The sequence below is a fragment of the Phaethon aethereus genome (genome assembly GCF_964289735.1).
Source record: "Phaethon aethereus genome assembly, chromosome: 5".
Classification (NCBI taxonomy): domain Eukaryota; kingdom Metazoa; phylum Chordata; class Aves; order Phaethontiformes; family Phaethontidae; genus Phaethon; species Phaethon aethereus.
In genome coordinates this window covers 14,878,190-14,901,663 of record NC_138579.1, presented here as the reverse complement: position 1 = coordinate 14,901,663, position 23,474 = coordinate 14,878,190, and the positions used below count along the sequence as shown (strand labels likewise).

General features: G+C 37.4%; 1 protein-coding gene across 3 annotated transcripts in view; it reads left to right on the top strand.

Annotated features, from left to right (window-relative positions):
• EML1 (EMAP like 1) overlaps positions 1-23,474 on the top strand; it is a gene marked incomplete at its 3' end in the record, with an annotated part of 86,882 nt that overhangs the window by 19,765 nt on the left and 43,643 nt on the right. For 2 of the 3 annotated variants that reach the window (XM_082000647.1, XM_082000646.1), the window contains exons 2-3: positions 10,849-11,031; positions 16,517-16,649. In XM_082000647.1, the coding sequence (XP_081856773.1) occupies positions 10,849-11,031; positions 16,517-16,649 (316 nt within the window). Of the gene's footprint in view, positions 1-10,848; positions 11,032-16,516; positions 16,650-22,304; positions 22,353-23,474 lie in introns of all 3 variants that reach the window. The other variant, XM_082000645.1, reaches the window with a different exon arrangement.

Genomic DNA, 23,474 nt, shown 5'->3' with positions numbered 1-23,474 from the left:
TATTAGTGTTAAAGGTTTGTCCTTGTTGGTAGGTCTCACCTTATCACAAAGGTTGAAACTCAGATGCTGAGTAATCACGGGGCAACAAGAGCTTTATCAGCCACGCTTTCTGCACGGTTTGTTTGCACTAGTACTTCAGCTCAGTGCCATTAGGAGATGGCTTTTGGAAAAGGATTTGCTCTGCACAGCCTTCGCCCATCTAATCTCTCAGGTGAAACTCATACGCAGAAGTACTGACTGCCGCCAGAAGGAAATCACTCCCAAAAGTCCTTGAGGGAGAGGAACGGCCGTGAGCCAAGCTCTGCTTGGACGGTGGCCTGGGCTCGTCCCCAGCCAAGGGCGGATCAGGCATCTGCTGGCTCTCTCCCTTTTAGTGAGGGCTCTCTGCATAGCTTTGGGGAGAAAGAATGCTGCATTAGTTGATCAAAGCATATTTGTAAACTTTTTTTGACAAACATGACAGCTATAAAGTAGATTATGGCTGTCTCCTCCTTCATCTCTTCCTCCATGTAAACCTGAATTCTTCTTAAAAGCAGTCAACGTGCATGTCGTTGTAGCATTGCCAAGTGCCGCAGAGGATGGGGCAAGCCTTGGAGTACGACTCTGCTGCTCTCACAGGGCGGCAGGACCGCACTTGCACGGTGTGCTGGGAACAGCATCCCAGCTGGGTGAAATTTGTGACAATGCTGTGCATCCCACTGTGGTAAAAATAAGAGTATGACCTCATGCTAGGGAATCCAGTTAAAAATAAAAATAATGCAAATTGTCTTCAATTAGAGGAGTTGCATTTTAAACCAAATAATTTTTCGGATGATGTATGTTTCTCTGTTTCCTGAAACAAACCTGAAATAATTTTTTTTTTTGAGGATAGGGAATAAAGGGATTTTCTTCATCCTCTGTATCCTAAAAAGCCCTGAAGCAGTCCTCTTCCTGGTTATTACTAGGACATCTAACACTCTAGCAAATGCAGTGTCTCTGGCTGTATTTGGGTCCTTGGCAAGGACAGTTTCTTCTTTCTGCATTAATGTCAGTGAAGATTATTTTTTGTTGGAGTGGGAATGTGTGGTCTGAATATTTTAGAATAAATTATGTTACGTAGCATAAATTACTGGTTTACTATATATCAAATAATTTTAAATGGTAATATTGATATCTGTCAGAATTAAATGAAAGGAAGACTTAACCCTAATTGAATATGAAGATGGACAATATGGGAAAAATTCCAGCCTGTTGTGGACATCCTGCATACTTTTTTTCCTCTCCCATCCAAGCAAGGTTGTCAATAGTTAATTCTAGTACTTCTCACAAGCACTAGATTAAATGACAATAGTGAAAAAGAAATTGTACATTACTGTGAAAGACTGTACTAAACAAGATGGGTTTTAAAAGAAGACTTAAAATAGTTTTCTAAATGTGAAATACTTTTTTTCTTTCAAATATTTAGATTGTGATTTGTCTTTGTGACAACCTGTAACGAAACCTAATGTTACACTGCATTAATTTCAGAACCTAAAATATTCACGAGGTACAGAGTTCTGAAAAAAAAGTCAGACCACTGCTGGAAGTGAAGCCATTAGCTGAGAACAAGTAATCAGAGTTTGCAAAAGTGATAAATCTGCTTTTGACATCAATAACCCCTTCTGCAGGTGCAGGAGGAATGTTCTGTTCTCTTTGTATTATGTTGCTACTCTGAGTCCACAGAAAACAATTCGAAAAGCTGGTAAGCCTTTAAGAAATGTAAATGCGGAGTATTGGGCCGGGGGGGTGTTATGTCTCACAAATAAATGCTATTTATTAGAGGCTCAGATTTTCCAATTCTTAAAGGATACACATGAAATAAGACAAACAACCACCTATTTCTCATTGTTAAGTATGGATTTCTTGCTATTGATGTAGTCTCATTTTAGAAAATCTTTAATTTCTTAAACAGAAAAAGTGTTTTATTTGCTTATGTACTTCTGAAGTTTAATAATGTTTTCAATTTGATTTTTAAAACCATATGCATATATTATTATAATTTTCATTAAAATGCAGATTAGAAGAAATTATAGGTAAAAAGTTAATGGTCCAATTAAATTTGAGTATCAGTTGTCATTCTAATATCAATTATGAAAGTAATGTATGGTAATGTAAGTACTTTCATAAGTGTTTGTATAGTGCTATCTCTAATGTAAAGGCTGCATTTAATTGCAGATCAACTAGTGGCTGACACGTTTGGCAGTTTCTTGCTAGTGTGAATCAACCTTTCTCTAGAAGAATAACTTAAGAAGTACCCAACAAGCAAGATAAAATAAAATTGGTTTGTAATGCATTATCACAGGCTGACATCAGTAACTTTCAAAAGATGTTTTAAAACAGTTTTCTTGCCTTTTAAATCTGTCCTGTCTGTAAGAGAAAGTAAATCTTTCTGCTTTACTTGCATACAGCATAGTTGAAGAGTCCAGTGGAGACATCCATTTTTTTTTAAAGGCAGTGAAAGTGTATTGAACTGGGTACTGATAAAGTTTCTAAGAAATCGTTTTGTGTGTACCAGTGCATGGTACACGCACTACTTTTCTAAGTAGACATCTTTCTGTCTAACAGTACTATACAAAAGCTGAAGTCTTGTTAGCATACATCACGCGATGAATTTGAATTCATCCCGTGCTAGTTTTTGTAGGATGACTTGAACCTTGAGCTGTAGCTGTGATGCGGAGATCAGACTCGTCGTAAATGTTCTCCCACATTCCACAATCTGCTTTTCTTCTCTCGTTCTTATGGGTGTGATACAGGCACATCCTCAGCGCATCACTGAGAAGATAATGTGGTAAAACATAGCCCAGCTCTTCTGCCCTGAGATACCTCAATTAATTACCCTACCCATTCCTTACTTTACAAGTTTGTGTTAGGCTGTACCTTCAGCTTAACCAGGCAGATCCCATGGTGTCACTTTAGGTCGTCTGTATTCTCCTGGCTTTTGTTCACAATGTTGGGGGTTTTTTTTTATGGTATAGGCTGATCCCAGCGTAATGTGGAGGAATGATAGTTTGTTAAAACGTTTTCTGTTGATTTCTATGCTCAACAGAGCCAGCACAGTAACTCTGAACTGTAAAGCATTTACTTTGATAGAACCTCTTCTGGGGAAAACTCCTCTAATTTATTGATGTGTCAGAAATTTCTTCCATATTCCACTTAAGCGCTATTGGAGAAGATAATTTTTAACTGGTTGATTTCCAAATAGAAGCTCATCTACCATCTGCTGAGGAAAAAGCAGTAAGCTGCCGGTTATGGCTTGACAGCTAAACGCTGGTCAAGGGCACATGCTTATAATTTTGCTACAGTGATTGCTGACTAATTAGCCACGAGGAACTTTCTGAGAATCTTCTGTTAAGATCATTTTCTTCTCTCCCATTTTGTTAATGAATACAGTGCACCCAGCTGTGAGGCTGTGAGTGATGATTGCTATTATGGATTTATCCTTTCAAATTCTGCTTCTAATTTTAGGAAGTTCTATTCCTCGACTTTAAGTTTCTAGTAGTAAAACTGTAAAAGGACAAGTTACTCCTCACCCAATGTTGGGAAATACAGTAATAAGATTTTATAAATACTGGACTACAATAGCTAGCTAGATTAGAGGAGAGAAAATACTGTTCACAAAACCACAAAAATAACCATCTATAGTCCATATAGAACAGATGAACAAATATTTGGATTACTGTTTTTTTATTAGAATGGTTTAGAAGTGGTCTGTTCTCCCAAGGTGATGCTTTACATTACAGTTACTGGGGTCTCTTGTTAGATCACCTATCTCTCGAGTTCCCAGCGCAGTCCAGAGTACAGCATTAGGCGGATGTGTGGGATAGAATTGTCTTCTTCCCGTTTCCTCCTACACATACATACCTTGTGAGGACATGGAAAAACTAATCTGGTCTGTTCAGATTACTTACTGTGAGATGTACCTGATTGTACCAAACTAGGGCATCTCCTTGCAATGCTAATCACTCTTAAGTACATGCATTAGAATAGGGATTGAACTGAAAAGTTGTCCTACCTGTTCAGAGACTGTGTGCATATACACATATATAAGCTTATAGATAGGCAATAGTATTGTTCCTATAGCTATTGGGTTTAAAGATTAGATGTGATTCCTTGTTCCTCACAATCAAAGCTTTCCGGCTAAAAAAGCATATATGGTGCTTGCACTTTTATCTTATTATATATACTTATAACAAAACACAGAGAGAGGATTTGACATAATAAAGGCCATTCCTTTAGTGTTCAGCTGACAACCAGTTTTGATTTCCAAAACTTCAGGAAACAGAACACACTTTTACAGTTTTAACTGTAGTTAAAAATTTCTGTCTGTTTTTTTTCCCTAACCACACAAAATAACAAGATTAAGTAGGATAACATTATTTTGGGCTTTAAATCCACTTGCTTCTCACAGTGGAAAGCTCTAATCTGGTCAAATCGGGGTCTAGCAGACCAGTCCAGTATGTACCAGACTTTATGATAAGCTGTTGCCCATATGTGTTGTCATTGCCCCCAGGAGACAAGCCTGGAAAGCTGCTGCTGTGTTTCAGGTATGGTACAAAGTTTTGCACTGGAAAAGTGGATGGAGGAAAGATATTTAGTCTGTGAAATACTGTTGACACTAATCTTTTAAACAAAGGAGCTTGGCTTGGTGTTGTCAAAGGAAACTAAACCTGCTGTTTTATTTTCCCATTGTTCTCTTGGACAGAGAGTCTTTTGGGCTGCAAACGACCACTGACATTATGCCACGGAAATTGCTACAAGGAGAATACTTGGGAGTTTCAGATCTTGCATCTAAGCCTGGCAACGGTGCAGTGGCTGCATTTCCCTGTTTATGTGCCACAGCAAATGGCATGTGTTTGTTTTGCGAGATGTTTTAATTTTAAACCTTGGATGGTTGTGTCTCTTCCTAATTCTCCTTTTTCTCTCTGATGCTGTCAATTCAGACAGACTGTATCTATCAAATAGGTTTTCTGGCTGACTTCTGTGCCCCAGACTCAAAGATGCATGAAATGAACCAAAAAGGGAGGACAGGATTTTGAAGACGTAGGAGATGCCTGCCACAGAGGCACATTTTTCTGCACTGTTAGAGTTTCAAGCTAAACAGATGGCACCGAGAGAGGTGAAGCGGAGAGGTCATTTGAAAGTTAGTGTTAGTGTGACTCCCAGGGAGCTTGAAGAAAATAGTTTAAGTAACTCAATTACTTGCATGAAATCTCAGTGATGATGTGGGCAGGAGAAGTGGAGGTTGCCAAATGTGTACCAAGTGACATGTGCTTCATCTGACAGTTTACAGAGTTAGTGGAATCTGAAAAACATGGACCTTTATGGGTGGAAAAATGTTTCTGGAAGCATAGCATCTTCAGTGTTCTTCCCTGCTTGCGAGTATGCTGAGTCAAATCCAGTCTATAGTATTCCTTATCTGAATTCAGCTGTGGGACTATGCTTTTTTGTTTGCTCATTTTTTGATAAATGCTATTCTTAACTTTCTCTCCTTTGGTGTCATGGGCTTTCTCAGCAGCTACTGTGTTCTGCCATGCAGTTGGCTGCATGCTGGGGGTGGAAAATTCCTTTCTGTCCATGTGCATGTTTCCTGAGGCTCTAGTAGCAGTCCTGAAGTTCATAGCGACTTCCAAGGAAAGTAAATACTTGTACCGGTTAATTTCAGAAGAAGTGCAGAGCGTGATACACTTACCGATATCTCTCAGTGATGGTCAGTATTCCTATCAGTTGAGCTCAATTCAGGTTTGTTGGCATAATCTGTATCTTTATGCTAGAAGAGGGGCATCTCTGTGTGCAGGTGATGCTGCCTTTTCACTGCCATCCTTTGCTATGTTTTCAATCATGTGGGTTATTTTTAATGTTTGCCAGAGACCACTGCTGGAATTTGCTATCCCTGGGAGGCTTAGATTTTCTTTTCTGATGTCCTGCAGAGTCAGGGACAACTCTGGTGAAGACTCTAAGATGCTGCTTTTAATGTGTATTATAATAGTGTCTAGCAACCACCCCCCCATTGTGCTAGGTACTTCACAAACATATAATGCACAGAATATATCCTGAAAAGTTTTGGAAGTACTTCGTGTACAATTGGATCCTGTTAATTGGTGCTCCAAAGAGACCATGTAGATTGAATAAACCCAAATTTGTTTGCCAGTCTTTTGAGAATCAGTACCTAATGTTTCCACTACCTCATCAGCTGCAATGATCTGAGCTGGACAAGATAGTCTTAAAATTAATGTCTGCATAAGGCAGAGGTGGAATATGTTTAATGAAGTAGTTCTTTTTTGGGGGAAAATGCCAAGTCTATTTTAATTATTTCCTACACCGTTAATATACAGTTCAGATGTAGGTTTTCCAGCAGGTAAGATCTATAGAACATAGTATGCACTTTAATGCACTTCCTTCTAACTAATAGTGTAAGTATGTAATTTTGCTTTAGCCTACATACAGTGAAACAATATTGAAATCATTCTTGTAAACAGCATACACGTCCTGTTGTTGGCTCTCCTTCAGATGTTTCTTCACATTTGGCTAAGTTCAAGTAATAAATTGCTGAAAAACTGGAAGATTCTCTGGAAGCAGATTAATCATCTGACTCAGTATTATCTTTGAGTTTGCCACAAGAAATCTTTCCAATCTATGAGATCATGGATTAGCTGGTTGGAAAATTTAAAGAGAGGCATGAAGAACATTCCCTTTTTTTGCTGCCTTCTCTTTGAAACCTGCAGAATCTCAGCAAAGCATAAATGACAAATGATTCTTCTTTCCAAGCTTTACCACAAATATGTTTTACAATGAAAAATCAGGCATCTGAATTGATACCTCCTCAGTTTATCCAATTTTAGACATTGTAGGTGGCATTTATCTCATGAGATGTAGCTTTACGTGTATGAGACAGTGATTTAGACTTGCATTATAATCCGTGAAAAGAAATGAACACTTGGGGAATGTGATTTCTAAATTTCTTCAGATTTCTAAAAACAGGTTGCCTAAATTTAACTTTAAAAGTCCTTTTTCTTCCCATTGATGAAAAAAGAGGTAACGATTAATAGTAGCATGCTATTGATGCTACCGATATAAGTGATACGATGTCTGTTCTGTCCATGGGCAAAAGTGGTGGTAGTGACTGATAAGTAGATGTAACGCTTCAAGGCAAATTGGTTGGCTTTGTGGACTCCTTCATGTGCCTTTCAAGGTGGTGAACATCTGGGGTTTTGTGACAGCTAGATTGCACAGCAGTCACCAAGTCTTAAGTATATTGAGACTATTAAAGAGCTGTTAACGTTATTGAGTTTACTGTCACAAAAAGTAGCATGTATTGACATAATGATATTTTTATTATATTGTAAAGCTGTGCAGTAATGGTTGTGTATGATTACTGCAAATTTCTCTTATGTGGATTTCTTTTAAAAGCATGCTTTTTATTTCCTTGGATTCACTTGAAGTGTTTTGAGGATCTTTACATCATTACTATAAAGTGCTTTTTCTCTCAGTTACCGTAACTGTACAACCAAAGCATGCTGGTAACCCGGCTGCTGTGCGAGTGCACGTGTGGACCCTGTGAGGGGACAGGTAGCCCCAGGATGGACCACCTCAAGGCACAGCAGTCAGTGGCCTCTTCCATACCCCCGTGCTCCCCTGTCAGCCCCCTCTACGCGAGTTCCTTGAGGATGTGCTTTGTCCGTGAGAAAACGTGGAACTAGATGCTATAAAATGTATAGTTACTTTAAATTTAATATTAGCTTGGGAACAATAATAATAAGATGTCTGTATTGTCTAAATTGCATTACAAACACGTGCTAAAGATTTCCTTGCAAATGCTCTTTGCTGGGAGCATGAGCTGTATACTGCAGAGGCAGATCACAAGTTAGGCTACCAATATAGCTTTTGCTCTTGTGGGCAGAGTAGATGACATCTGTTGTGATTTTGTTGTTGTTGTTTGGTTAGTTTATATCATTAATTATTTTTTTCTTTTCTGATACCATACCACTTCGCTTATTTGGCTGCATTGAAGTTGCAACTTTATTGCTCAACATACTCGGATGTAATGATCTCAACCGCAAGAACATTCCATCCTCTACTTGCATAACAAACAGGTTATGCTTACTTTATAATTGAACTTTCCATTCTTCAGGAAACATAGTTTTCTGTGGCTCTTTTCTAGCTTACTTGTATATGCATGCAGAGGGGACGCAAAGGGAAATGTGACTGGACTCTAAGAAATCTCGTCTTCAGTTGCAATCTTACTGAAAGTTGTTACAAATTTTATTTTTTTCTGCATCCTTGGAAGGGAACAGCATCCAGTGAGGTAACCACCTCACTGGAAAGCAAGTTGTAGGTTGCAGCAAGGACGAGGATTCCATTCACGAGGACCAGGAAGAACGGTGACGGTGGAAAGCATAGATGTGCTGTGCCCAGAGGAAGGGTTTGCTGGTGCTTGTTGATCAGCAAGGATGCGAGGGGAAGAGTCATAGTGGCAACTGGGAGAAGGGGAAAGAAGAGAGAGATGGACATCTTAGCAGTTACTGGTGGGATTGATTTCTTAGGGGACTGTAAATAAACTAGTGTGACTGATTTACTACTTGGAGATTTATGTTTGGGCAAAATTACTGTTTCTATACACTTAAAAATTAGTGAAATTGATACTTCAATGAGGATGTTTTCTTTTTGTAACAAGGGCTAGATCATTTTAACACCAACTGATTTCTCCCTGGGTTTCTTTCTCAGCCCTGAATTTGGGAATTGGCTATTTCTTGTTGAGTGAATTCAGAAGAAAACTATGCCCATACTGTGTTGAGTTTGGCAGAATGGCCAAAGTTTGAATTTGGCTTGTATTGGTTAAATCAAGCTTTTCATTTGGTTGCCTATTGTCCAGTATGCTAATCCATGTTATTTCCAGCTGAGTTAAAGTGTAAAGTCATTAGAGCAGCGTGGGCCTTTTGTTTGTACAAGGAAAGGTTAAGTTCTGCAGGCAGCTCATACCACTGCCAGCATGGCTGCTAATCTGAGTTTGGGGATTAATTACCTGTAACAGCTGCAGGACAGAGTCCTGTGCTGAGCAGAAGCCTGATTAGGCCAGAGTTTGAAAAGCTTTGTCATGGGGAACGTTTTTTCAGCATTTTTCAGGAACTTGAGTTTTGGTTTAGTTTGTTCGAAACCGGGTACTTACATTACCACTCTGTTCAGCCTAATAATATCCTAATGTTGATTTTTTAAATATGCTCTGAAAACCCTATAACAGAATTAACAAGTGATTTAAACTATATTAGCCTGTAGCTATTTATGGACTGTTGATATTGTTATAGTCGTTTCTAATTCTGCTTTTGGTAACAGCAGATAGCTGTCGGGTGTGGGGGTGGTAAGGAAGCGAAAACGCAGCTTACGAACAGATTTCAAAAACAATTTGTATTGGGGTGGTTTGGAGATGAATAGATTTTTTTTTTAATTTTAAATGCAGTATGTATGAACGTTTTTGGACATGCTTTTAAATGTACTCAGAAGCTGTTGTTTTCCTGTTTGAAACACTTACTTTGTTTTAAAATTCAACAGTAGTTATTATTAAACACAGACCATTTAACTTTCATTTTATTCCCTTGTACAAAAGGAGTGGAAAACTCTGGTTTGGAATGGAGGAGAATTAAGTACACAAGAAATGAAAACAAATACCAGCCTCTTCACGAAGAGAGATCAGCTTTAACAAAAGAAATATGTGCTGTGGACTCACGTTAGGAATGAGGGAGAAGTCAATTATGATTGCAGATAGTAGCATAAATATCAATTTTTGCTAAAGTATAACTAAAGTCTTAAAATGAAAGCTATAATCCAATCATCACTTGACTAACATTACTTAAAATGATCCAGTAAGTTAATACCCAACTTCTTTTTAGGTTTCAAATCCACCTAGTTAAATAAAACCTTGCAATTCTCCTTAAAAACTGTGCAATTTTTTTCCCTAATAGATACTGACTTCGACATCTTTGGCATTGCTTATTGTCGCCGCCTTCTTTTTCTTCTTTGTCTACTACTTCTTCTTCTTCTTCTTTTTCCTAACTTAATATTGTAAGAAATTACAGTGTTTCTGTGTGATAGGAAATGGAGTGGAATGAAAGTGCTCATTTAGGAAAAATATTCTTATTACTAGCTTTGGGTGGAAAGAATGTGTAGTCCTCATGAGGGAGTTGCAGGCTTTAAGCTTCTGTGGGTTGTTTCCAAATAATGGGTGAATTGTATGCAAAGTGATGACCCTTTTAAGAATTTGCAGGCTAAGAGTACAATTACTGAGTAGTTCTGAATTTATTTAATGCTTCTATTTCAGTCAGAGGGAATGTTCTCATAAAGCTGCTGGTATAAATTAGGAGTTAGCAGATGGGGTTAATATCTATCCTCCAGTGTGTGGATGATTACTTGAAAAAGTGTAAGCCTATCTGTTGCTAGTATATGTCTCATGTATACATTCTGTCACATATGTGAGAAGGAAAAATCTGGAAGGGTGTGTAGCATATCAGAAAGTATAGCGCTGTACCTGAATGCCTGCCAGTGCCAGAATGTTGTGTTGAGCAGAACAGTGAAGGGTGATGGTTGATCACTCGGGTTCAGACATGTAGATAATTAATAGTGGGGTGCAATTAACATTAAGTAGCCCTGAAGCCAACCTCATTATCACATTTTACTTAGGTACTCATCTTACTTATTTTTTTTATTTCCATCTCTTTGTTTTAGTCACTTAATAACTGTCTTCTTCAACACGTCATCAGGTGTAAGGAAATTGGTTATAGGTGGTGTTCCTTGATGGTTATACATTGCTGATAATGCATCTTTTTCTGCTCTTTTACTTAGATGACAGTGCCTCTGCTGCAAGCAGTATGGAGGTAACAGATCGCATTGCCTCTCTGGAGCAACGTGTCCAGATGCAGGAAGATGACATCCAGCTGCTCAAATCTGCCCTTGCTGATGTGGTTCGACGCTTGAATATTACAGAGGAACAGCAGGCCATGCAGAACAAGAAAGGACCTACCAAAGGTTTGCATTTCAGATATATGTAAAATAGGTAGTTCAATTCAAATGAGTGTTTTATATGTATTAAGATAGGTTATTCTTTAGGTCTTTGAAATACTAAAAATCAACAACTCAAAATAAAATATATCTGCAATTTAACCTGTTAAAAAGAATGCACAAAAATCCAAGTGGTTAAATCTGTGAGACTTCTACAGTTCCCATGAACCAGTGAAGCATTTGCGTATTCTTAGTGCTTAATCCACTATCTACATTTAAGCATGGCTACCACTTTCTGACTTTTGATCAAGATGAATCCATTTATAAACTCTTTAGGGAGTGCATCAATGTCTGTGGGTGAAACTCGTAATAGTTGGGGTTTTTTTAATTAAAAAAAAAGTAAAATGTAGTTTTAATTTAATTAAAAATATCTTAAGTGTCTTTGGATGGTGCAGACATAGCCGAGGACAGAGGTTTGAGCTAGAATAGAGTTGACATGACCGAGGAGATGGCGCAACACCAACTGCTCAGGTATGAAGGGAAAGTAGAGCTGTGCTTGGTATCTGACCCTGTTCCAGTGCTGCAGATCCAGAGCCGGCGAGGTGGCAGGTGTGGCAGACGCTGCCACCCGACAATACGCTGTGCTGCACCCAGGCGGTTCCTGCTCTGCAGGAGCGGGTCAGTCTGGACACAGATTGGAAAAGCTGGAGTTGAACATCCAGCGCTTCGCAGTAGTAAAGATTTATTAGAACCCAACCGGTCTGATTTGCTGTAGTCTGTGAGGCTGCAAAAGCCTGGGAGACTGCCTGTCTGCAGCTTACAGAAATGCATGAGGTATTTTTGGGTAGTCCTAAGACTGAGAGTGGTGGCAATCTAGATGTGGAAAGAAAGTATGGCTGACTTCGCATACTCTCTGTTGTCTAAATTAAAAACCTGTTTCTTTTGGTGTCCTGATATGTATTAATATAAATTAAAAACGGAATTCACATCAGAAGTATGATATGTGATTATGGATTCATAATTTTCTCAGCTGGAAATTAGGACTCCTTTCATCTTGGTTATATATTTGTGACTTTGTGACAGATACTTAATTTTAGGCATTGATTTTAACAGACTAGGTAAGGAACTACTTAATTTGCTGAAAAGAGAAGTTGTGTTTGTTGTAATGTTTTGTGTCTGGAGACAAGGAAAGGAGAAAGAGATAGAGAGCCACGTCAGTTGGTCGTGTATCATGCTAGTTGTTGGACAGAATATGCAGTAATTGTGATCTTGTTTTCCTGTTCTCTTCTTTTTCTGTTGTTCTTCTCATTTTGTCTTTGTCTGTTTGATTGCCCAAAAAAAAAAAAAAAAAAGTGTCAGTTAAGTTAAATGTTACTAAGGATAGCCTCCAATGTAATAAAATGTTCCACCGAATCTGATTGTACGAGGGATTAGGAGGCTTTATGTTGCCTGTAAAATAGATATTATCTGATGTGTGGAGGAAATAGAGTTTAGTAATTATTACTGAGTTGTAACCAAATCAGTTCTTCTTGCCTGCTGGCTTTACTTAGCAAAATACAGACCAGATTTTCATGGATTCTGTGAGCACAGTTGAACTCTAAATCAGGAGATGCTTTCTTGGTCATGGCAGATCGTTAAGGGCATAGTTCAATGTACATGGAAGACAAGCTGCTGTAAGCCTATCCTTCTGCCTTCTATGGCTGTTGTGTGGTGGGTTTTTTTATTTTTTTATTAAATGTGTATATGACATGGATACTTCTTAATGTGTGTGTGAAATGACAGTGTAAGAAGTTTTACTGTGATAATGCAAATGGAGGACTACAAAGCCCATTGCTCATCTATTACAAATTACTGAAGTGAGTCCTGATAATTGCCAACTAAATCCCACTAATTTCTGGAAATAATTGCTACTGTAACGATTTATGTAAAGCACTTTTAATTTTACTATATATCAGTTGTATCATTAGTGTATGGTCAGCCTTATTAAATGTATTCTGTAATGTAAAACCAAATCTGAAGTATCCTGATCATTTGTTTCTTCCAGCTGTTTTGTAAAATACGGAACGTTTCACGTGATGGCCTGTTTTTGCTGTAGTAGGAACAACTAGTTGATAAAAATTGCATGCAATTACTTAGCATAAGACTAAGTTGAATTTCAGTGCTGGAAGAGCATTATGGGGCTCATAATGGAGACTGTTAGGAGAGGGGTTTGCCTTTCACATGGGTGGAACTGGAGTTATGGCTTCTTGGGTTTTGCCACTTGGGCTGCGTGGGACTTAATGCATTTTCTTTCTGTTGATCATTTAATGACAAATTCCACGTTTAGAATTGTAAAAAGGAATTTGAGCTCACAAAGTGTCACAAAAATCTCATCCATGCAGGCTGGGTTTTGAAGCTGTATGCTGCCGCTTTCATTTGATCTATAGCTGATGTAGATCGGGACTGAAAGCACGTGTGTGCCGGGGGGAGGTTCGTGCCTTAGGAAAACAGGATCCCCAGTGTACTGCTTAAAGTCTGGAACAAGAAGCTTCATGGGACAGAAGATGACATTTTCTGAGTACTTCAGATTTAAAATCGGTTTCAAGATTTCAAGTTTCAGGCTTTCAAACCTGTAATGGAAAAAAGCTTGAGCTTGTTTTCAGTCTTTGTGTGTCTTCTTGTTCTAGACTCCAGGTAGGCAGCTTAAAAGCAGTGTACCTCATGGAAAGCGAGCTGTTTATCTTGTCCATTTGTGGAGCTCCTTCACTTAATGGTGTTCTGGGATTTTGTTTGAGTTCCCCTCACCCCCCTTTCCTTATTTAATTCAACTGCTTGGTGGAGTTCAGTATGGCTTCCTGCCTTTGTTTTACTTGTGTTTGTTGTTCTTTCCTTTTGCAATTATTGGTTTGTTTGTAAACTTAACAGCCCTATTAATCCATAGATCAGAGTATGATTAAAAAAGCTGCTGCTGAGGCTGATAAACATGTCAGTCCTGCCACCACAGGTAAGACCTTGAAGCAACAGAACTGCCACAATAAATGTTACTGACAGAGCAGTAATACCAATGTGTTTGACTTCTAACAGCAATGATGTGTTTGGGGTTGTTTTGACTCTTATGTCAGTTACCACTGGTGTGAACTAGCTGCTGTAAATAAAACTAAGTAGCTCCAGAGTAAATAATGGATTAATTGAATAATGTATAGTTTTTCTGTGTGCTGTGTAAGAGTTTTGTGCTGTTGCTTCCTACGCAAGCTGATCATGGGGCTAGATCTTTAAATCTCGAGCTCCAGAAGTGTGGGTTCTGGGTTGGTGCTGGATTTGAAGCAAACCCTCTGTTCAAGGTTGTAGGGTTTATTCCTGGCTGCTGATAGTTGCGGTTTCGTAAGGTTAGGAGAGTGAATAGACTCCAGCTAGTTTACTCCAGCTACTTTTTAGTAGGCGTTTTTTATATGACTATAAAGAAGGAAAAAATTTTATTAATTTGTTTATTTAACTTTAATTGTTGTTCTAATGCGTGACCTCAAAACCTCATTAAAGTTTTGTGAGCTACAGAAATCTGGTTAGGAAACAAGCCTACAGGTGCTCAACTGTAGCTATCTGTGCTTCTGTAATATGCAACAGAATCAGTTTTATACATACAAATTAATTACGAAATTGCAGCACTTAGGAAACAAGCAGTAAAGCATCCAGCATGCAACTGTGGAAGGAATTGAATTTGGAAGAGTGAATACTGTAGAAATAAATAGGATCATGATATCTGAATTCCTTAATTAAAAAAAAAAAGATTAAAAAAAATAGAAGCACGAGGAGCCAAAGTACAGTAGGATTTAGGTGTTTTGTATAAGCTCTAAAGACAGCATTAGTCTCTTAAAATAGATCATAGAAGCCAGGGCTGGAAGGCACCATAAAATCAGAGAGCCCTTGCTCTTCTTATCCTCGGTAAAAACGATACTGTCTCACCCTATCAGTCTTCTGCAGTTACAGGCTCTGGGATCCCCAGTGAGCATGGAGAAGATTTTTTTCTTTTTTTTTCTTTGAGTTGTTTTCATGTCATCTTTCTAAGTCTTCTAAACCCAAAGAGCCTCATTCTGTCAATATTTCCTTATGGGTTGTTTTCTAATTTTCTCCCCTCTTGAACAAATAAGTGATGAATACATGACAAGCAAGTATATATTTTAACAAAGTTTCAAGACCAAGTTTCTCTTGAAACATGTGTTCCTGAGTAGACCATATTTACTGATCTAATCCTCTTGAGGCACAGGCTTTCACATTTATCATCTGTTGTTCAATATATGAAAACTTCAGGTGAACAAGTCAATAAATGCTTGCTGTCAGTGCTACAATAAGATGTTATCATAATATAACCTAGTATTGTATGCAGTCATTAATTTTTAGATTTTTTTTAATTTTTGCTTTTTAGATTATTTATCCTCCTCAGTCTTTTTTCAAAGAACATTTTTTAGGCTTTCTTTCTGCCATGTTCTCCAAGTTCAGTGAAATTTTATCTTGTGTTCCTTAAATGCCTTGTGACGGCTGCCTTCTCTTGGGTGTTGTTTCTCTGAATCCAGAGACTTTTGGCATCTTTAGAAAGCCGGCTTGTGATACAAAGTTCTGTCAAATTTCAAGTGATGTACACAGCTTTCTCCCCTGCTGTAGGGTGAGCACTAGCTGTGTTTGTGTCTGTGTTTCAGGGCATGCTCCACTGTAGTTTTCATGTTTATACTCATTGCTTGCAGTTTTAACCACTGCTTGTTTTTGCAACTAATTTCTAACTTACTCGAATGGAACTTTTCTGTTATTCTAGTATTAATATGTATGGTATACATAATATATATACCTTATATAAATATATATACCTTATATAAATATATATACCTTATATAAAGGTATGACATGTATATCACTTTTTGAGCCAATGTTTGATCAGAAGAACATAGGTAGATAATGTCAGCTCATTAAGTCCACTGTTTTGCTGATTTCAATCGCTTTTTCTAACTGAAGGGTAAAATTCCTTTTTATTAAACATAGACCCACATTCTTTTAAAAGAATGGATCTTTTGGGGGGAATAATGATTTCTTAAGAGATCGTTTGCTTGTGGAAAACATGCAAGAATGTTGAAAGGTAAAGAATAGGAGTTTTTGGGATGGCAACCTGTCTTCATTTCTAGCACTCCTCTGAATGCTATCCTGGTGGGCAACAGAGAGATGCTCTTTCAAGAGAGCAGGATTGGTTTGGGTGGCAATGACTACCTTTGCACTTACCAGTAACCTTCTTGAACTAGGACAGGGTTTTACATGTGAGGCAGGTTATAGAATCGTGTGCTTAAGCCATATGCAGGTGATTTCCTTGATAGGATTATAAATGGGGAAAAAAATTCCTCCTTGTTAAATCCCTCATCTAGAGTGAAATTGTCAATAGTGAAATAAAAATGGCATACTACACAGATACTTTTAAATACTCTAATGTTGTTTGCTGTGGAAAAAGAAGAAAATAAAATGAAAACAACTGTCTCATCTTCTGCTTGTTTTACAGCAAGACCGCTGGTACAAACCCTGCCTTTAAGGACTACTGTTAATAATGGAACTGTGTTACCAAAGAAACCAAGTGGCTCTTTACCTTCCCCATCAGGAACCAGAAAGGAGACTGTATCACCAGCAGCAAAAAGGTACACATCTATCAGAAACCTTGCAACTGTAAAATTGAAAACATAGTATATCTCCTCTTTTAAGCTTCTAGAGATGTAGGTTTTTCTTACTTGCAAAGCAGCAGTCTAAATACTTAGTTCAGAAAGAAAAGGAGAGATGGATTTCATTCTAAGAGGCTTTAAACTTACTTGGTCGAATTAGAATTAAGGTTATTACCATGAATATTGAAAGAATGCACAATGCTTAGTCTACTGGTTTGTGTTATTTTCTTGCTACTGCAGTCTAGCATATGGATAATAAAGCATTTCTATTGTGCTCTTGCACATCATGACATGAAAAATAGTGCAGGAATTCTTTTAGTAGCTAGTAGAAAATACATAATATGTAAAGAAACTGCTATCATTACAAATTGGTCAGTTACCTTTGGTGGTTTTCTCTCACTAAAAATTACAGAAACTGCATGTGCAATGTTAGAAGCATGCAGGGAGGAGGAGAATTCTATGCCTAGCACGGAAGCATGCAGGGAGGAGGAGAATTCTATGCCTAGCACGTATTTATGCAAATGAAAACATCCATCTTTAGATATCCTACCATTAGCATGTATTTAAGTCCTTTTAAAAATTACTGCTCTATCTCAATTTGCTTTGTGTGTGTAGTTTTTTTTAAGTGAGCTACGTGTTTTATACGTCTAGGTTATAAGGAACGCAATGGATGGGGTGCAACAAGTTCAAGTTACCTGTGACAGTTGTTGTGGTGCTAATCTGCTGTATGGTTTGCCTGTAAAAGATAATAGTGTGGGGTTTTTGTTGTGGTTTTTTTTTTAGTTTTTTTTTTAAACATTTCTTTTGCTGTGTGTCGTCCTCAGCTTTTTGTAATGATGATGCTGTCAACTCTGAGCAGGGCAAGTTGTGGAGGTTAGAGCATTAACGTGCTAAGATCTGAGGCCTCTTTTGTAAAGAGAATTTTTCCTTCAAGGGGAGATGGTGACTAAGGATATGCCTCTCTTTGTTACTGTGTTGAAGGGGACTGATTTTCCAGGAAACGCCAGGTTTTGTTATTGTAGAGAAGAGAGAAGCTCTGCCGTGCATAGTGCACAATTAAAATTGGAAAATACCGTGTGTGTTTGTGTTGCACAAATGAACTCCTACGAGCTCCTATGAACTGGAGCTCACTGCAGCTGCATGCTTTGGTAGGTTTGCCTGAATCAGCCCTTAAGATAAGAGGAGGAAGGCAAATACTGTATAAACTGGTCCATTATCAGAATTATGTTAGCAGAATTTTACAGTGAAAGAACCTGCCTTTTAAAAATGTGTTAGTGTTTAAAAAGGAGTACTATTTTGTATATAATGAATTTTTAAAGAAATTTTTTCTTTACAAATTTTTTCTTAATTCTTGTAATTTCATTCTCACTAATGAAGATTCAAGTAGTAATTATAAAACACATGAGAGAGCACAAGCATTGGCACACTTCACTTGTGTACAGAGGGTGTGATTCCTGAGTCTCTACACTCCATCTCCAAGGTTCAACGTAGGACTTTCTGCCCCAGAGTAGGGTGGATGAAGTGCAGGTCAAGGTCATGCTCCTGCTTTCTCTATTCTGAGAGTCCTTTGTGTAATTTAGGTGGTCCATCAGGTATTGCCTGCAGCCTGTAGGCATTATCCTAGCTCAGGATCCCTGTAGGTAAGTGACACCCTGCAGCCCTTCCACCTTGACCCATCTGCAGTCTGGATGCCTTGTGTGCTGGTGGGAAAGTCCTTAGGGAGCATTCTTTGGGAGCATTTTTGGACTGTCTTGATTCTTGTCCTTTTATTATGCTTTGTCCCTTCTCTTTGCTGAAGAGGCTAGACTGAAGGTGCCTTAAATATGCAGTTTGAAAACGTATGTTCAGTTTTGGAAAAGAAAAAATACACATGGGCAGTTTTGCTGAAATAGATGGACACTTATTAATGAGGGCTGAGGAGAAGCAGGGTTATTCCATGTCCTGAAAAAAGCAGTTTTAAGTCCATGTGCTGTGGAATTCCTATTCCCTTCAAATCCTCTAAAATTCTATATTGTTTGTATTTAATATGCAAATTTTATTTTTTATTAAATTGAAGTATATTTCTATGCATTGCCTATAAATATACTTCAGCATGAAGTGTGTGGAATGGTAAGGACCTCACCAATGAATTACTGTACAAAATGTTTTCAGTAAATTAGTCTCTACTTTTAGTACCTTTGATAATGAATCTTAAAATAACTGCTGAGATTTCATGTTTTTATAGTAAATCATGCTCCAAATAATCAATATTTAAGGATGATATATTAAGTGTGCTAAGTAGCCTAGTTGCAGATAGTCCAGTAGATGAATTCATTATGAACTCATTAATACGAATTCATTCATACTTTATATCTGTAATGGACCCTTTTACGTTCAGGAACTCTATATGTGTATGCACAAAACAGTAATGGAAATATAGCAGCAGGATCAAACAGCTTGCTTGCTTTCAAGAGGTGGAACTTGTTTATTTGCGTTAAGCTTCACTCAGTGTTGAACAGTTTAAAAATGGTGTGTGTTTCTTAATTTTTTTAGTTATGATTTTTGTCATCATTTTATAGTGCTCTTTTCATATGAACTGATTCTAAAACTGCTACTACTTTGTAATGTAGATATTCTTTAGTCCAAAATATGGCAATTTGGCATGACAACTCTAAATAGAATTAAGTGTTAATTTCAGCTTGGATACTTTTAATACTTTTACTATAAAATAGATGTGCAGAACCAAAACGTCTGAATTTTTTTTCAAGATATGAAAAAGTAAAATTTGAAAAGTGAAAGAAAAGTTAAAAAAAAAAGGAAAAAAAAGTATTTTTTCTGAGTCTTTTAAACCTTTGGTCTGCTGTTGTGAATTACAAATATCTGCTAGGATTACTATACTAGAAAAACGTAATCTTCAATTTTTTTCCTTACCTATGACCTTATCTTCAAAAGAGACAAACATCCAGGTTAATCAAGTCCCTCCCAGGTGTTTTACTGAACACAGTTATGAAAAGGTGGATAAGAAATAAATAACTTCTGATTCCTCCATTCTCTGCTACTTTCACAATTTAGGTTAGGAGGTGGATGATAGCCAATTGAAATTGCATCAGTCTGTCCCTTGAAACAGTATGTTGTGCATATTTATATAAATACATGCAAATAATCACCATGGAGACCAAGTGTGCATCCATACATTCCACTGCTTAGAAACAGATGTACTTATTGATATGTCTGCAGACACAATCTCATTTCATACAATAGCTTTATTTGAATGTGTTCGTTAACTCATTTGAACCCACAGGTTGGTATACGGCTTATCCACCTTGCTGGATTACCCAGGAGATGTGGTTCAGAGTTCACTGCATTTTCTGATTTCCCATTTAATATTTGAAATGGAAATTACTTCTTCTGGCAGGAATATAAAACTGGAGGTAATAAAAAAGGCTCAAGGCTGAAAGGGTGGAACTAGCAGGCTTTTGTTTGAGTTCTGCCACATATTCTCTCAATGACCTTATGCAAATCATTTAACCTCTGTGCATATTGGTTTTCCATATGTGAAACGTGTATCTCTGGGTATCAGTAAGTTGTTATAGGGCCTAATGTGGTAATTAGATACAGATCTTGCAGAGAGTTGAGTAACCTCAACTGTCTCTGACTTCAATTAGAATTGAGGGCACCAAACTCCCCTTCAGCATGCAGATCTCGTATAGAAAACACCCAATTATCCAAGTTAAGGAAGGAGTAGAGCAAAAGCACAAATACAAAGCGTAGGTCAGTCGGATTATAAAAGTATATGGTAATAACACAATGCAAGATAGAAAGGCTGGTGATGCTGGGACCAAAAATGGTGGCCCAGCACCAACAGGCGCTGTGCTGCGCTCAGGTGATGGGCTGCTGTGCAAGCACAGCTGGGTGGCTTCCAGCTGCAAGCCAGCTAACGCAGAGCTGAAGTGATTTTTTGCGATGCTCTGGATAATCACCTGACACGGATAATCAAGAATTGTCTGCCTATGGAAAATGCTTCAAAGTCATCTTTGCAAAAAGCCTTTGCTCAGGGGGGTTGATTTTTAAATTTAATATATTCACTACTTTTATGCTGTAGAAGTGTATAAGCTATTTTGAGTACCAGCTTTTTGAATGACATATTTTTATGCTGAACTTTGTGCTTAGAATAATTATTTGCAGCTTTCATTCAGAGTAAGATGAATTTAGTGTATCGTGAGCAGAACTTTCCATCCCCCCTGCACTCTTCCTTTCAGATGTAATGTGGCTTGAAGTTCCCTGCTTAACACTAAATTTGTCTTTGGAATTTGGCCAGCGCACGGTAGTAAATGTTTTGTGTTCCCCATTAAAATCTAGGGTTTTGTGACTCATCTAGCTTTGTTTCCAAGAGTTGAGGAGGGGAAAAGAAGGGGGGGGAAGTAAGGGAGGAGAATGCAGACAGTACCTTTCCCAGTAGGGATGCTGCTGCAGGCTGCAGGCTAGCACATACTTTGCCTTTCAAAAGGAGACAATCGGTCATTCTTTCTCCCCCAGCAGATTGCAAAGTATTACAATGGTGCAAAACTCTGACAATGGAGATCAAAAGGAAGAAGCCGGAACAAAGAAAACATAAAGAGCTTTGTTTGTAGGGGAGGATAAAATACTTTAATATGATAAATTCCTGTTCTTCTAAAGTCTAAACACATGGCCCCTAGGAAATTGTTCAGTCGCCTGGAATTAATGTTCTGCGTTCTGTTCTGGGGCAGCGATGGTTTGTAACTGGCGCACACACAAACTCTGTATCGAACCTTCAATTAACTCTTCTATTTAACACTTCACTCTCAAAGAAAATGTTTTAAAATAAACTGAATATAAATTAAAAAAGAAATCCCTCTCCATTGAACTTGAAGGGGCAAAACTATTATGCCGCTTCACTATACCTCTAACAATGAAAGTTATTAGTGCATTTTGCTCAAAGGCATAATGAAATTAAAGTCATATATTATTCTTGCATTTATTCTAATTGATTTAAATGAGGGTCAGAAAGAGTGCTAGACAGGTTTCAAAATATTATTAATATCATCAGTTACTGTGTGAAAGCATTATGCGCTATTTTTAAATTTATTTTATTGAAAAACTTTTATTCCTCCCCCCAATTTTGGTAATTAAATATATTTGTATTTTAATTTTGGCCAGGTTTGTTCACCACAATTCAGTAATGCAACCATCTGAAACATTCATGCTATGCAATGGTATATGTATGTATATATGAGGATTTATTTTCTTGTCTTTATGGTTGCTTTTTTAATAGTCTTTGTCTTCTAGCTGGATCATCTGTCTTGTTTCTTCAGATAGCCTCTTTGATTTTCTTTCTTTTTTCTTTTTTTTTTTTTTAATTCACTTTAGAAATGGTCAGTGTATTGGAACATTGCTGAGATTTTTGTCATTCAAAGATACATTGGTGTTCTTAAATGTATGGTTTGAAATGATCAAACATCTAACTGAGTCAATAAGCACTGTGTTGTTTACTCTTGCACGTGACTTCATATCTTGAAAGCATGCAATTATGTCTCTTAATGTAAATTTGCTTTAAATGTCTTGTTTCCACATTTTATTGTTGCATTCACTTTTTATTCTGCTTTGTTTACGCACCTCTCAATCTGGATTAAGCAGGTCTGTGAATCTTCTCAATGCATGCAAACTGAAAAAGCCTGCTCTAAGGTGAGGGATCCTTAATAGCTTTGTAGTGTTGAAGCTCAGTTGTTTTTCCTTTCTGTTTCGGTTCAACACATAGAAAGTGGCTGTTTTAGTACAAGCATTAACATGGTAGAACTATAATTATTATTCCCATTTTTAACGTTTTCAGAAGTCCATGTTTAAAACTTACTCATCGTTGATAAATGCATTGCAAAACTTAGATTATAATAATTTCAGTTATGGTATCTGCATTGTCTCATGCTAACATAATTTTTATTATAGGGGTGTTTCATTAGACCATGTTGCTTTCCTAAACAAGTTAAAAGTTGTGTTACTAAATGTTACCTTTCTAAATAATTGAAAATGCTCTCCTTTCATGTCACTAATGTGGAAGCCAAATTCTGGAATCCAGTTATACTCTTACAAACCTGTAAGTTAAATGAAAATTTTCTGTCCTTTTAAATTCCTCCTCAGGTGACAGTGTATCTACTGTAGCCATGGGTATAATCACTGGTGTTTAACGCTATAGCTACCAAAATGTGTATATGCCAAAACTGAGTTAATTTAATGCAGTTATAATCCTCTTTTCCAACCACCTGCTAATACTTCTCACTGAGCTTTTGTTGTTGTTGTTGAAAGTTTAAAATAAAATTTGTCAGATGATAGCATTGCTAATTAGTTTAAGCAGTAATGGACATAAGCCAAAAGAGTTTAAAAGGATTTTGTTCTTGGGGTAAAAGTAGTTTTTATACTGATATGAGACTTCATTATTCAGAAAGGAGATAGCATGACACTTTTAAGCTTTAGTCCCACCCATTTGTTTTTTATCCTCCAGTTCATCTTTTGAATGTTGATAGCTATTAAAATAAAACCCCAAGCAACATTAAAATTAGTTTAAAATTGCTTCTGTAACTCACATTTTTTCTAACATTAGTATAATTTGGTGATTTCCTTAATTTAATTTCAGTGTAGGCTGATACTGCCTTTTTTCTTCAACCAGGAAAAGATGCCAAAGTAAAGGTTTGATCCTGCAAAATCACACAGAGAGGATGTTTTTGCAAGTACTGTATATAAAGTAGTGGAAAGACTCATGCTAATAAAGATATTTTATGTGGAGTAAACATTTTCAGTATCAAGGCTTTATTT